Raw genomic sequence first — 14070 nt, forward strand, 5'->3', positions numbered from 1 at the left:
TTTCATTTGAGTTATCTCTCAAGTTACTGAGATTTAAGAACATTCTATCCAGTGGGCTTTCTCTTTTATTCAATAAATATGTATTGAATGAATATCATATCCTAAGTACTATGCTGGCTGAGAATCATAGATTTATCCAAGCAGAGCTAGTATGTATTACTTGAGCAGCCTCTTATACCCTTAAAGCATGTTAAATGCTCCCAAGGTAAAGGTTAGTGTCTGAAATATATTAATGACCTAGTTTCTTTTGCATGCTCTAATGGTCTTGGGGAAAGTCTAGAAAATGGCTGCCCAGAAGGATGGCTCATGTGAAAAGGAGAAAAAGTAAATCGAGATTACTAAAACTGTTAGTTCTGGTCATCACAGACTGTCTTTCATCTGAAGAGTTCAAAAATGCTTTTCCAACCGGGACTTTTTTCTAGATGGAAAAAATAAAGGGCTCAAAGAAATTCCTCCTCTATTTCTCTATCTCTATCTTTAGTGGAAGTCACTTGTTTAAAATTCTCTTATCTGCTCTAAAATTTTTATAATCCTTATATATCTTCTGAATTTTCTAAATCTAGCCTTTTTGTAGGAACTTTCATTAATGACATTTACAGTCTACATCACCAAGCCCTCCAGCGAGCACCATGAAAATCCTTAAATGTATTTATTCTACCTCAGATAGAGCCTAAACTGTGGGTGTAAGATATTTTGCATTATTAACGGCTATCTTTTAATAAATTATTCCTGTGACCTACCCTGCCAAATTACTTTTCTCACAGACTGTACCATCCTATTTTTAAGGCATGCAGCATTCAAAATACTATTTATTCCTGGAGTACCAAATCTTTAAATAGAAACAGGTGGTGAGCATCTGCATGTTCGTGAGTACACATGTGTGCGCCTATAAGCATGTGTGAGTGAGTGTGTGTGTGAGTGTGAGGGAGAGAGAGGGAGAGAGAGAGAGAGAGAGACATATCTGGAAATATGATAATGCCCTCTCACTTATTTCACATAATCCTGAACTATTTCATTATGAAGATCATAATTTTCCTCCTCACTGTTTTTCTTTAGATACCATGTTAGTTCTATTTTTGAGGAAATAAAGGTAAAAAATGAGAAGGGAATTAATGCATCGAGAAAAGAGTGATCAAGGAAGGTTTTCACACTTCAATGAGGTAAATCCATTTTTATTTTCACATTATTTGTTCATAATTGTAATTGCCAACATTTACTAAGTGCTTACAATGATGTTAAGTGCTTTATGTTGATTAACTCATGTAAACAGCACAACTACGTAGGGAGGGATATTCTCTGGTTTGGATGAGGAGGAACTGGGGCCTGCATATAAAAAGTAACATGCACAGCTGGCAGTGTGGAGGCAAAGCCAGTCTCCACGCCCATGCTCAGAATCTCCTGCTGCACCTCTGGGTGCAGGCCACCCTCTCTGACACGATCTGGCTGCCTATGATGGAAATCACTGAAAGGCTGAAAATTATTGTTGAAATTTTAATCATGTGATTATTATTTTAAATATATTTTATTTGTATAAAGCTTGCCTCTACTTGGAAATAAACTAATAATTGGACCAATTTTTTGATATTTAACACCAAACATTTATTTTCATGGTGAAATATGATATAGATGATATCATCTTACATTCCATGAAAATCTCTCATATTTTGAAAATAGAAGTCCAAAACATAAATTTAGAAAGAAATGACAATAATAGCAATGCCTTAAAATGTTTCCAACATTCATTATCTCATTTGAAATTCACTACAATCCTCTGAGGGAGAGGAGACTGATCCTATTGTCTTCATTTTACAGATATGAAAAAAAGAGACATGAAAATATACAAGTTGGCTCATTAAGTTCCCTACTTAACATCTAGGCTGTTAAAATAGAGGAGCTAGAATTTGAGCCTTGTTTTTAACTTCAAGTACAAGGTTCTTGTTGGGACCTTTTATTACTTGGTAGTATTATGACAAAATCACTTGGCTTGTGAGTGTTTATGATGTTATCTGAGAAATTATCCAGGATCATCCTTAATTATGCTGATGCCACATGGTTCAATATGACACCCCAAGGAACAATGTCAAATGCAGTTACCAAAACCTCAAAAACTGCTGTGGGGTTCAGCGAGCTCCTCGTTTTAGTAATACTTGGTTGTTTTTTTTTTTGGAATAACTGAAATATGGCTATGGTTTCTGCTGCATCTGATACATAGGCATAATGCATAGACAAAACAAAAGAGAGGAAGGAAGGAAGAAAGGAGGGAGGAAGGAATCCAAGCTTTCAAATTACCTGGCTATTAAAGACTGTTATCAATCCTTTCTGAGAAGCTGTTACTAGTAAATCCAACTGAGGAATCTTGACAATGCACTTAATCACATCGCGTCTTCTACTACCTGTTGATGGCACAACACTCGTTTCAACTCCTAGCAGTAAAGATCCTAAAAGTCACTTGTTAGTTTTATTTAAAAAAAAGAGAAAGGAAGCAACCAACTTTTTGCTAGAAAGGCTTTAGTTACTTAAAAATTAAAGTGGAATAAAACCAAAAAATGAACAACTATTGCTTTTTAATTATCCTTAGAGATAGTAATCTGACGTTATAGTGCTTTCCAACTAAACATGGTGCATGAATTCCCAGAGAAAATGTAAGATCATACCCCATCCCACCTCCACGTGTACATTTCAGAGAATGAGTTTTCCAAATGTCTTTTAGAATCATTTCTATTTTAAGATCTTCACATCTCAGGAGCTCTTTCTTTGAACTATCACCATGTGATTTACACAGAATAAAAACCTAATACTATCTCAGGCTTTCCAGTACAAAAGAATGAAACTACTTTAATACTGTTTTTAAGGCTTTTTTCTTCTTTTTTTTACTTTATGCATTTTGAAAAAAACACTTTCAAGTTTCTTTGCCTATGTGCTGAATGATAAAGCCACACATACTGGGCCTCTTCCCAGGATGATTTAAATCAAGTTTTTATAATTGTAAATTCTTAGAGAGGAAAAGCAAGTGGACAAATCTCACACTCCAGTATTATCCCCCTAATTCATGCATTCTCAACAGAGAAATTATTGCTCCCAAAGGGGTACAAATTGGTTCTTGGGCAGGGGGTGGCGGTGGCGGTGGTGTGTGAATGAGTTTTACTCTCTGTGTCAAAAACTCAGATATACATACAGTACATAGACCGATATACAGTATATCTGAGGTATTAAAATGTCTAGGGGTCAGGGGGAAGGAGGTTGAGAGGGGATTTGGGATGAGATTAGAAAAGAAGGTCCAAAAGATTCCTTGGAGGGGTCAATAATGAAAAAACAGGCACAGAATATTATTTTATTCCAAGCCACCATCATTCTCTCTGCTTCAACTCCTTCCCCACTATAGACCACTTTTATCACAGAAGCCAGAACATTTGAAGGGTAACTCAGGCCAGGCCTCTCTCCTCTCTGCAGCCTTCTCACAGCTTTCTGTCTCACTCAGAAGTCTTTAGCATGTCCACAAGTCCTTGGACATCTGTGCCTATGTCACTGTTGCCTCTCTAACCTCATCTTCTACTACTGTCCCCCTACCACTCCACTCCAGCATGAAGTGTGTGGTTCGCTCTCATATCTCCTTCAGGTTTTCCCCAACTACCCTATTTAAAATCTCTCCAAACCAGCTTCTTCCCACACTCCTGTTTTATTTTTCTCCACAGCCTGCCTACTTTATTATTTTTTCTGTAGCACTTAATTTACTTGTTTGATTTTTTTATTGTCTATCTCTCCCCATTAGAATGTAGACTCCATGACATCAGGGATTTATGATTGTTTGTTCATTGCTGTATCCCCAGCACTTAGAAAGTTACTCGGCCCACAAAGTAGACCTTAACGATTATTTGCTGAGTGAATAAACAAGTTACAGAACCCAACTGCTATCTATAAAGATGCTTTCAAAGTTCTAATTTAGGATGCCAGCAACATATTTCCCTTACTCACTGGCCACTCTTCACTCAGTGATGACAGAAGCAGGGATAGCTCCCTTGCTTCTGTTCTTTGATGATAGTTCCCATGGAGGGACCCAGAGGTTAGGCTCTGGTGAGGCCTATGGTTGGGCTAAGGAAGGGTCAAAAACAAGGGTGGGTTTTGCTCACAAAGGACTGGGTTTTTTTTTTTTTCTTTTAAGGAACACCAGATTTGACCTAGACTATGCCCTTCATCTCAGAATTTGCTATGAAATGCTGGAGGACGGGGCAGATTCCAGGGTTTGCCTTTCCTCACCTTGGACTTCTTCCTCCCTGTAGGGAAGAAAGGAAAGAAAACCCAAGTTGTCAATAGTGGAGAGGGAAATGAGTTCCTGAGGTCCAGTTTCAAATTTTAAAACAAATGACATATGTAAACTGGAGACCTCTTAATCTGAGGTAACACTCCTCTGTAATTGGCACAAATTTACAGTTTTAGAGGTGTAGGGTTAAACCTCCATAAGATAATTAAGGGTGAGGACATGGGAAAGAGTTCTAATAAGTGAAAACTTGAAAATTCAATTTTAAGAATATTTATTTTTAAAAATATGATCCATTTGGTACCAAAGCATGCATTATTGAGGTGACATTGTAGAGAGCTTTAACTTAAGATCTGAACCTCTTCAGGAAAATGGGAATTTCCCTCCCTAACATACCTTACTTAGTGTCCTTCAGAGCAATGATATTTCCAACTCAACTGCAAGTTTCTTCTGATATTGCATTCGAAACTGTCACTCCCCTTTCTTGTTATAAAGTATTGATCAAGTAAATAAGATGAAAAATGGTTTAATGGAAATGTTATAGTCTCAATATTTATTTTTGAGAAAATATTAAAACCCACATTAATCTGTTAGGGAAATTTAAATTATCACCTGAAATTACAACTCGTTGTTTTCTAGAAACGAGGAAAACCAAATTTTCTTCATCCATTTGCGAAGTAAGAGAATCTTCTTCAGAGGAGAAGTATCCAAAGATCTAAAATCCCAAACAACACATATAAACATGCACAATATCTCAGAAATGGCTGTAAAGTAAGAGATTTAATGTTGGTTGAATTTGAAGTCTTAATTTGGACTAACAATCAACAGCTTGATTTATGAATATCAAGGGGTTCTGATATAAATATCAGAAGGCAGTTTAATGTATTCAACATACCGCATGCTGCTGGTGCATGATTTTTGAGCAGTCATTGATTTTTCTCTCCAATAGATAAACTGATGTACTCGGCTGGTGTCCTTGCTCAGACTGATAGTTCAATTAGGAGGTGGCACTTGTTTGGAAATCAAATCAGCCTCCATCAGACAAGCTCTCAGCTGAAAATCCTGACAATGAATTTGGCCACTCTCAAATAACTATTCCTACCCATTTTCCATAAATCTTCCTGAACAAGATTTTTCATTCCTTTTTCGGGGGAATTTTGGAATTTTACTGTTCCAAATCCTATCCTCCAGGTGTTGCATGAAAATTAATTACTATGAAAAGATGTCTTGAAGTAAAAAAGTGCATTTTATTTGTGAATAAATTGTCAGATTATGTAATTCCAAGGAATTTGAAAAATAAGATAGCTGTTTTTCAGCTGTCTATGAATAAGCAGAAATAAAGTCCTTAGAAGGTAATGACACACTGTATTTCTTATAAACTTGAGACTAGTTGGTGCTTGGTAGTGAATAAACAGAATGAGCTTCTGAAATTCAAGTGTGCATGCAAACCACTGGGATCCTACTAAAGTGCAGCTCTGACTCGTAGGCCTGGGAGTGTGCATTTCTAAGAAGCTCCCCATGAGGGACCACACTTTCCATATAAAGGACCTAGTGACTAAATGAGTCAATTGAAAATAAATCAAAACCAACTATATATCAGTTTGTTTTAATAACATTTGTCTATTTTGATGCTAGATGATGGCTTAGCATTAGGTGTTAACATGTCCTTTCATCAGTTGGTTTACAAATGTTACTACTTCCTCCTTTACATTCTCCCCCATCCAAACCTAACAACATAAACCAGCTGCCTTAATAATTTCCTACAATTAGATTTCATTCTTTGGGAAGGTGAAGATTATCAAAGACTCTCTTGTATTTTCCAGTTTTCTTCCCACCAGCAAAAGCAGTATTCAATTAAAAGCTTAAGTAATTTATTATCTTCTCAGAAATTGCCACTAATTTTCCATGAGTACAGAACCTCTGCATTTAGTATCTAATTACCTCTGAAGGACTGAGAAAAGAGAAAGCAGAGAGCTTTCAATAGATCTCTGTTGGAGCGGACAGGAATCTTTTGTCCCTGCAACTTCCTGCCATCACTGATTGATGCATTACCCAGTTAATAGACATACATTGATCTGCAACTTAAACCTGGTTGGGGCCCAGAGTAGGCCAACCCAAAATGTGTGCCAGTGGCATATCGATTATTATGAATTAAAGTTACTTAAGAAACAGCCAACACAAGAGGGACACTCTGATCCTCCTGTCTCCCTGAAAACAGGAAATAAAGCTTTTGTGTGAAAGGTACACTCCCTTTCACTTTCACATGAAAGGATGTACCAGCCTGCATCCAGAGGTAGAAGGGACACCCTTATTGACAAAGAGAGAGAATTTGTGCCTAGAAGGGAGAAGCCTATATAAACAAACCTTGTTATTTCTTTAATTTACTACCCCAAGCCCAAACTCTGTTATATTCTTTACTAATGGGCACCCCACACCTAAATTTCTTTGTCCTCTCAATTCCTCACAAATTTATTGTTTCTTTGTCTAAAAAGTACAAAAAGCTGCCCGCTTTGGCCACTTCTTAGATCCTATTTCTGTGGGACATCCCTGTGCATAAATTAAAATTTCTTTTTCTCATGTTAATCTGTCTTGTGTAAATTTTATTGTTAATCCAGTCACAAGAACTCAAGAGGTTAGAGGGGAAAATTTCCCCCTCTCCAACATTCTGTATCATTTAAAAAAAAAAGTTATTGAAGTATAGTTGATTTACAATGTTGTGTTAATTTCTGCTGTACAGCAAAATGACTCAGTTATACATATATATTCTTTTTCATATTCTTTTCCATTCTGGTTTATCACAGAATATTGAATATAGTTCCCTGATATCCTGTATCATTTGAACCCACAATATGGCCTTATGGCAAGAGCATGCACTGTGGAATCAGACAGTCCAGTGTTTGAGTTCAGACTCTCCAACTGATTGGTACTTAGAACTTGGATAAATACATTTAGCTCCTTAAGTCTCAATTTTCTCATCAGCAGAATAAAAGGTCAAACTTCTGAGGGCTTTTTTTAATGGTGGTTAAATGATGTAACATGTGTAGAGCATTTCGCACTGTGTCTGGAATATAATAATTGTTCTTAAAATATTAGCTATAATTATCATTAGAAAGCCTAGATTAAGAAGGTCTCATGGAAGAGAGGAAAAAAATCATAAATTATATCAAGACCATAACCACTAATGAGAAAATTAGGCTCTCTCTGGAGATAGTACTTTAAAACTGTCAGTCCACTTGGGAGTGGAAACATTTCTTCTAAAAGAAAAAGACGAGTCAGATGGGTACTGCAGTAAATTGATGTGTGTGGAACCTCACTGGGAAAGATTTATATGACTCCTCGGCCAGTCAGAACTAAGAGGGAAATTCAGCCTCTTGCCCTTCCTCATTTATCAGATCCCTGCAGCCTTCACTTCCTTTCTTTCTTTTTTTTTTTTTAAAGAAGATGTTGGGGGTAGGAGTTTATTAATTAATTAATTTATTTTTGCTGTGTTGGGTCTTCGTTTCTGTGCGAGGGCTTTCTGTAGTTGTGGCAAGTGGGGGCCACTCTTCATCGCGGTGCGTGGGCCTCTCACTATCGCGGCCTCTCTTGTTGCGGAGCACAGGCTCCAGATGCGTAAGCTCAGTAGTTGTGGCTCACGGGCCTAGTTGCTCCGCGGCACGTGAGATTCTCCCAGACCAGGGTTCGAACCCGTGTCCCCTGCATTAGCAGGCAGACTCTCAACCACTGCGCCACCAGGGAAGCCCTTCATTTCCTTTCTTACTCAGTTTAGAATCTGTGGTCTGTCACTTCAATTCCACATTTCCACAGTCCTCCATCCTTTTCTACCACTGCATTGGCCTGGCAGGAAACCCAACTCCTACTTGGGTGCAAGGAAGCCAACTGCTTGTGCTCCTTGCACCCCAATTACTGTGGCAGATCAGCCACAGAAAAAGTTTCCCAGCCCTATGGATGGGGCCATGAATCATTCACGAGCTCCAGCCTCCTGGGTCTTCAGTGCCACCCAGCCTTCATCCCATGCTTCTCTGGGTGATCTTGTATTACATTGTCCACAAAAGCAACGTCAAACCTTCTCCAGTCTTATCAAACATGTGCTCCTTGTTACTCTGCAGCTGGCCTCATTTCCTACTTCAGATGATAGTAGAAGTCTCCAGACAAGAGCTTTCTTAGTATTTCCTGCCACCCTATTCAAAACTTAACCTGGTTTTGGATTCATTCTTTCTTCCCTTCTCCCTTTTAAAGGAAGATGTGTTTCTCCTTTCCTAGACCCATCCCTCTACGTATTCTTTGCAACTCGTCCCCTTTCATCTTCAGAGATTGGCTCTTTTCTCTCTCTTTCTACCGCGTTCCTTTCAGCATGCGGGAATCTCTCTCATCTTAAAAACAAAAATACAGGGGCTTCCCTGGTGGCGCAGTGGTTGAGAATCTGCCTGCTAATGCAGGGAACACGTGTTCGAGCCCTGGTCTGGGAGGATCCCACGTGCCGCGGAGCAACTAGGCCCGTGAGCCACAACTACTGAGCCTGCGCGTCTGGAGCCTGTGCTCTGCAACAAGAGAGGCCGCGATAGTGAGAGGCCCGCACACCGCGATGAAGAGTGGCCCCCGCTTGCCACAACTAGAGAAAGCCCTCGCACAGAAATGAAGACCCAACACAGCAAAAATTAATTAATTAATTAATTAATAAACTCCTACCCCCAACACCTTCAAAAAAAAAAATACAGCAAACCTTCCAAAGGTAATTATAATTATAGATCATAGTCCTTAGTCCTTTTCTTGCTTTCCTCTTCTCCAGCTCCCTACTCCCAATATTGCAACCTCCTTCCATTGCTGTTAAGTTTGGATTCCTCTTGTAGCTACATTTTGCTTTTTGCTGGTTGTAACAACAGACACTCTTTCTGATCTTTGACAATCTCCCCTCTGTATTAGTTTCCTATTGCTGTGGAAGTAAATTACCACAAACAAAGTGTGCTAAAACAACACTCATGTATTAGCTCATAGTTTCACGGGTTAGAAGTCCAACATGGGTCTCACATGGCAAAATCAAGATGTCAATAGAGACGCATTCTTTACTGAAGGCTTGGGATAGAGTCTGCTTCTAAGCTCGTTCAGGTGCTTGGCCCGAGGTCCTCATTTCCTTGCTGGTTGTCAGATGGGGCTGCCCTTACCTTTTAGATGCCTCTCTTCAGTCCTGCTACATGGGGCCCTGCATCTCAGCACAAGCAATGGTACTTAAATTCTCCACATTTAGAATCTTCTTCTCTTTTTAAGGACTTACATGATTACATTGGGCCCACCCAGATAATCCAGGACAATCTCCCTATCTTAAGGTAATTAATTAGTCATCTTAATTGCATCTGCAAAGTTCCTTCACAGCAGTACCTAAATTACTTTGATATTTGATTGGATAACCAGGGGACAGGAATCTTGGGGCAGGTAGCTGGGGTGGGGGACACCTTTTTAGCATTCTGCCTATCACATCCTCCTTTTATAAATGCATTTCAGTACAGTAAGTTATTTGTGCAAAATACAGCAAAAACACCAATATTAGCAGCCAATTTAACCTCAGATAATAGTGTGAGAGAATTTTCAGATAATAATGTGAAATGACAAAGGGAATTAATATTTCCACGTTAATGTCCTCTTTGCAAGTTCAAAACTGTCCACTGAGCACTTAGCTTCCTTCCCAGATGGCACATCAGCCATGCAATCTGTCATACATGTGGTTTACAGTCACATCTATGATAGGTGCCATCCTGTACAACATCTGTTCTTATGGAAATCATACATTTTGCTATTTTTAAGCTTATAGTGACACAATACTACAATGCTTACCATAAGCAATTTCCAAGGAACACTAAAAACATCAAATTACTAAAATTTATTGAGGAAAAATTTAAGAGACATTATAGCAGATAAACTCCTTCCGAAGAGACAGCTAAAGTTATTACATTTTGAAAGGAAATGTTTCAAATAATGTTTTTAAAGAGGAGAAAATATCTCCTTTCTTGTGATGGGCTATAGCCTCATGGATCTCAAATTTCTCTTTCAGTAGTTTAAATTTCAGTCTAGTAACTGTGACATGCTTAGAGTATTTTATGACTATTAATGATGCTTTAGAGTATTAATTTTATTTTAACTTTGTTATTTCAAGGGCTTGCTCCACGCATTAAGTAATCCATCTTTTTAACTACACTTTTTTTTTTTAGGATTACATAAGGAACACATGTTCAATGTAGAATATTTGGAGAAAATAAAAAGCAGAGGAAAATAAAAATCAGTAGGCAACTCATTTTTTAACCTATCCTGGAGCATTCTTTTCACATTTTTAAAGTCAGCAAATAGTTGTAGATTTATAGTAGTTCATTTTAAATTCACTTTGGGGGAACACAGTTATAGGTATCCCAGATGGTGCTACATGGCTCTTCTTTGAATTAATTGGGTGTGCTCCTGGAAGGAACATGTTTATGAATTGCCCACTGGAAATTTAGACTAACACACTATTATAGGAAAAGACGATTGTATCAATACCAGAATCTTCTACTGACTGGCTTTATACATTTAAGACAATCACATTTCTTTAGATCTCTTTACATCTAATTTCTCTCACTATAAATTAAAGGGGCAGGTCCAGATGATACTTTAGTTGAGTTCTAAGGTTTCATTATTCTATAAATATCCATTTTTTCAAGTACATTTGCATCTAAAACCTAGGAAAAGAAAGTATACCTTTTTGTGCCATTGCTACAACAAAGAGATTTATATCCAATCAGATTTGTATGTTTGTGCCAGACGTCAAAAGAATAAACCTAGTTTGTACTACCTGATAAGATTGACTGTCTGATAAAAAAGACTAATTTCATTTCACACTGAAATGAAATTAGTCTTCCAGCATTGAATTTCCATTTTACGGATGACAGATCTGAAGCCCAGAAAGGCTAGGTCACATGGCTTGAAATAGAAATGCCTCTTAGGAGCACTGGCACAGATAGTTTGTGAGGAAAATGACAGAAAAATAAAAAAAGAAACTTCCTGTACCATTTTTTCAAAGTTATTCTTCATATACATACAGGGTGCCAGAAGCTGGTCGCAAATTTTTCTAAAACTTGCATATAATTTATACGAGCCCAAGGGATGTAACAGGATAATGTAATTTGAAATTGCTATATAGAGAGGGAGAAAATCTCAACTCCAAGACTGAAGCCAATTTTTTTGTGTGGCTTTAGACAAGTCAGTTAACCTTTCTGTGCTTCATTTTCTTCCTCTTTATTATTGCAATAATATTATCCTCCATAATCTACATCATGGGGCTATTGTGAAGATTAAATGAGAACATGCATGGGAAGTTTTGGAAAAAAAAATAAGATGATCATGATGCTCTAGCTGAAAAGAGAAAGAGAAGGAGAAAAAGAAGGAATGGATGAGGGAGACACTAAGGCTCAATTTCCTCATCTACACCATGAAAAGTCTGAATTTAGTTTTTTTTGTTGTTGTTTTTGTTTTTTGGGGTTGTTTTGTTTTGTTTTTTTGCAAGGACAAGAAAGTGCTTTATTTATTTACAGTAACAACAAAAATTTGTAACATAATTATCTTTCCTCAAAACAGATATCCCTACAAAATACACAGAGGCCAAATTCTCAGCTGATGTAGAATTCCATGTAAAAATGAACTATACTGTGTTTCATTTGTTGTCATTATGGGACATTTTTAGAGCATTGATTTCCTGAATCTAAGTGTGTAATATAATATAAACAGACTTATGTAACTTCCTGAAAGGCATAAATTGTTGATATTGACATGAATTATTTGTTATACACTCATTTTTGCATTCTTAGTGGTCTGAAACTATTGCATTCGAAATTCAAGCACACAAACCACGGAAGGAAGGAAGGAAGGAAGGAAGGAAGGGAGGGAGGGAGGAAAAAAGGAAGGGAGAAAGAAAGAAGAGAGAAAGAAAAAAAAAACCCTCATAAGCTCAGCAATCAGAATTCATTCTCTTTGACATATGAAACTTGTACCCCAGTAACCCCTTTTCATGTCTATCATGACCTAATTTAGATGTTTTCATATATATTTTGCTTTCATATTTTCTCTTTCGATGTCATAATCAAGTACAGATCTAAGTAAAAGACATACTTTTACTTTTCATTTCTTGCCAAAAAGAACATACTTCAGAAACATACTCCATAGTAGAATCTTCATGCTCATCTACAGGTGTCCAAGGCTTTGTAATTGCTCACCAGAAGTTTGTTAGTTTTTCAATTAACATAAGCAACCTAAAATATTTATAAGAATTATCAAAAATACAAGGTTGTATTGAAATTCAATTACTGGTGTGCTGGGCTATGTATTAGTTTAGCTGTATTAATTCCAAAAATCAGTTTTATTGTAATTCTATTAATTTTTGTCTTCCAGTTTTAGAGATATAATTGATATACAGCACTGTATAAGTTTAAGGTGTACAGCATAATGATTTGACTTACATGCATCATGGAATTATGACCTAAATACGTTTAGTGAGCATCCATCATCTCATGGATATAAAATTAAAGTAGAAAAAATATTTTTCCTTGTGACGAGAACTCTTAGGGTTTACTCTCTTAACAACTTCCATATGTAACCTACAGCAGTGTTAATTATATTTATCGTGTTGTACATTACATCCCTAATACTCCTTCATCTTATAACTGGAAGTTTGTATATTTTGACCACTTTCAGCCAATTCTCCCTAATCCCACCCCGCCCCTCAGTAAACACAAATCTGATATCTTTTTCTATGAGTTCTGTTTGTTTGTTTTTCAAGTATAAATGACCTACAACACTATGTTAGTTCCTGGTACACAACATAGAAATTCAGTGTTTCTACACATTTCAAAACAAGAACCGTGATAATCTATTTGTCATCTGCCACCATACAAAGGTATTATATAGTTATGACTATATTCCCCACACTGTATAATTCATACCTGTGGCTCACTTATTTCGTAACTGGAAGTTTGTATCTCTTCATCTCTCTCACCTATTTCTTACCTCCCTCCACAGCCCTCCCTCTGGAAACCACATGTTTTTTCTCTGTATCTATGATTCTGTTACTATTTAGTTATATTTGTTCATTTGTTGAGTTTTTTAATTCCACATATAAGTGAAAAATTACAGTATTTGTCCTTCTCTGTCCTGGAGAATGTTCCATGTACACTTGAAAAGAATGTGTATTCTTATATAAAATAGATAAGCAATGAGGACCTACTGTATAGCACAGGGAACTATATTCAATATCTTGTAATAACCTATAATGGAAAAGAATCTGAAAGAATATATATATATATATGTGTGTGTGTGTGTGTGTGTGTGAATCACTTTGCTGTACACCTGAAACATTGTAAATCAACTATCCTTCAATTTAAAAAATAAAATAAAATTAAAATTTGCAAAAATTTTAAAAAAGAATGTGTATTCTGCTGCCTTTGTATGGAATGTTATATATAGACCTATTAAGTTTATCTGGTCTAATGTGTCATTTAAGACCAATGTTTCCTTACTGACTTTCTGTCTGGATGATCTGTCCATTATTGTAAGTGGGGTGTTAAAAGTCTCCTACTATTATTGTGTTACTGTCAATTTCTCCCTTTATGTCTGTTAATCTTTGCTTTATGTGTTTAGGTGCTCCTATGTTGGGTATGTATATATTTACAACTGCTATAACTTCTTGTATTTATCCCTTGATCATTATGTAATGACCGTTTTTGTCTCTTGTTACAGTTTTGTTTTAAAGTCTGTTTTGTCTAAGTATTGCTGTACTGGCTTTCTTTTCATTTCATTTG

At 36.8% G+C, this 14070-nt stretch overlaps 1 protein-coding gene across 1 annotated transcript in view; it reads right to left on the reverse strand.

The window, feature by feature from the left end:
- Positions 1 to 14070, reverse strand: part of WDR64 (WD repeat domain 64) — a gene marked incomplete at both ends in the record, with an annotated part of 149248 nt that overhangs the window by 121788 nt on the left and 13390 nt on the right. Inside the window, 2 exons of the mRNA XM_082666678.1 lie at positions 2290 to 2393; positions 4868 to 4970. Of these exons, the coding sequence (XP_082522804.1) occupies positions 2290 to 2393; positions 4868 to 4970 (207 nt within the window). The remainder of the gene's footprint in view (positions 1 to 2289; positions 2394 to 4867; positions 4971 to 14070) is intronic.

The sequence above is a fragment of the Grampus griseus genome, assembly GCF_964374135.1.
Source record: "Grampus griseus genome assembly, chromosome: 1".
NCBI classification, from domain to species: Eukaryota; Metazoa; Chordata; class Mammalia; order Artiodactyla; family Delphinidae; genus Grampus; species Grampus griseus.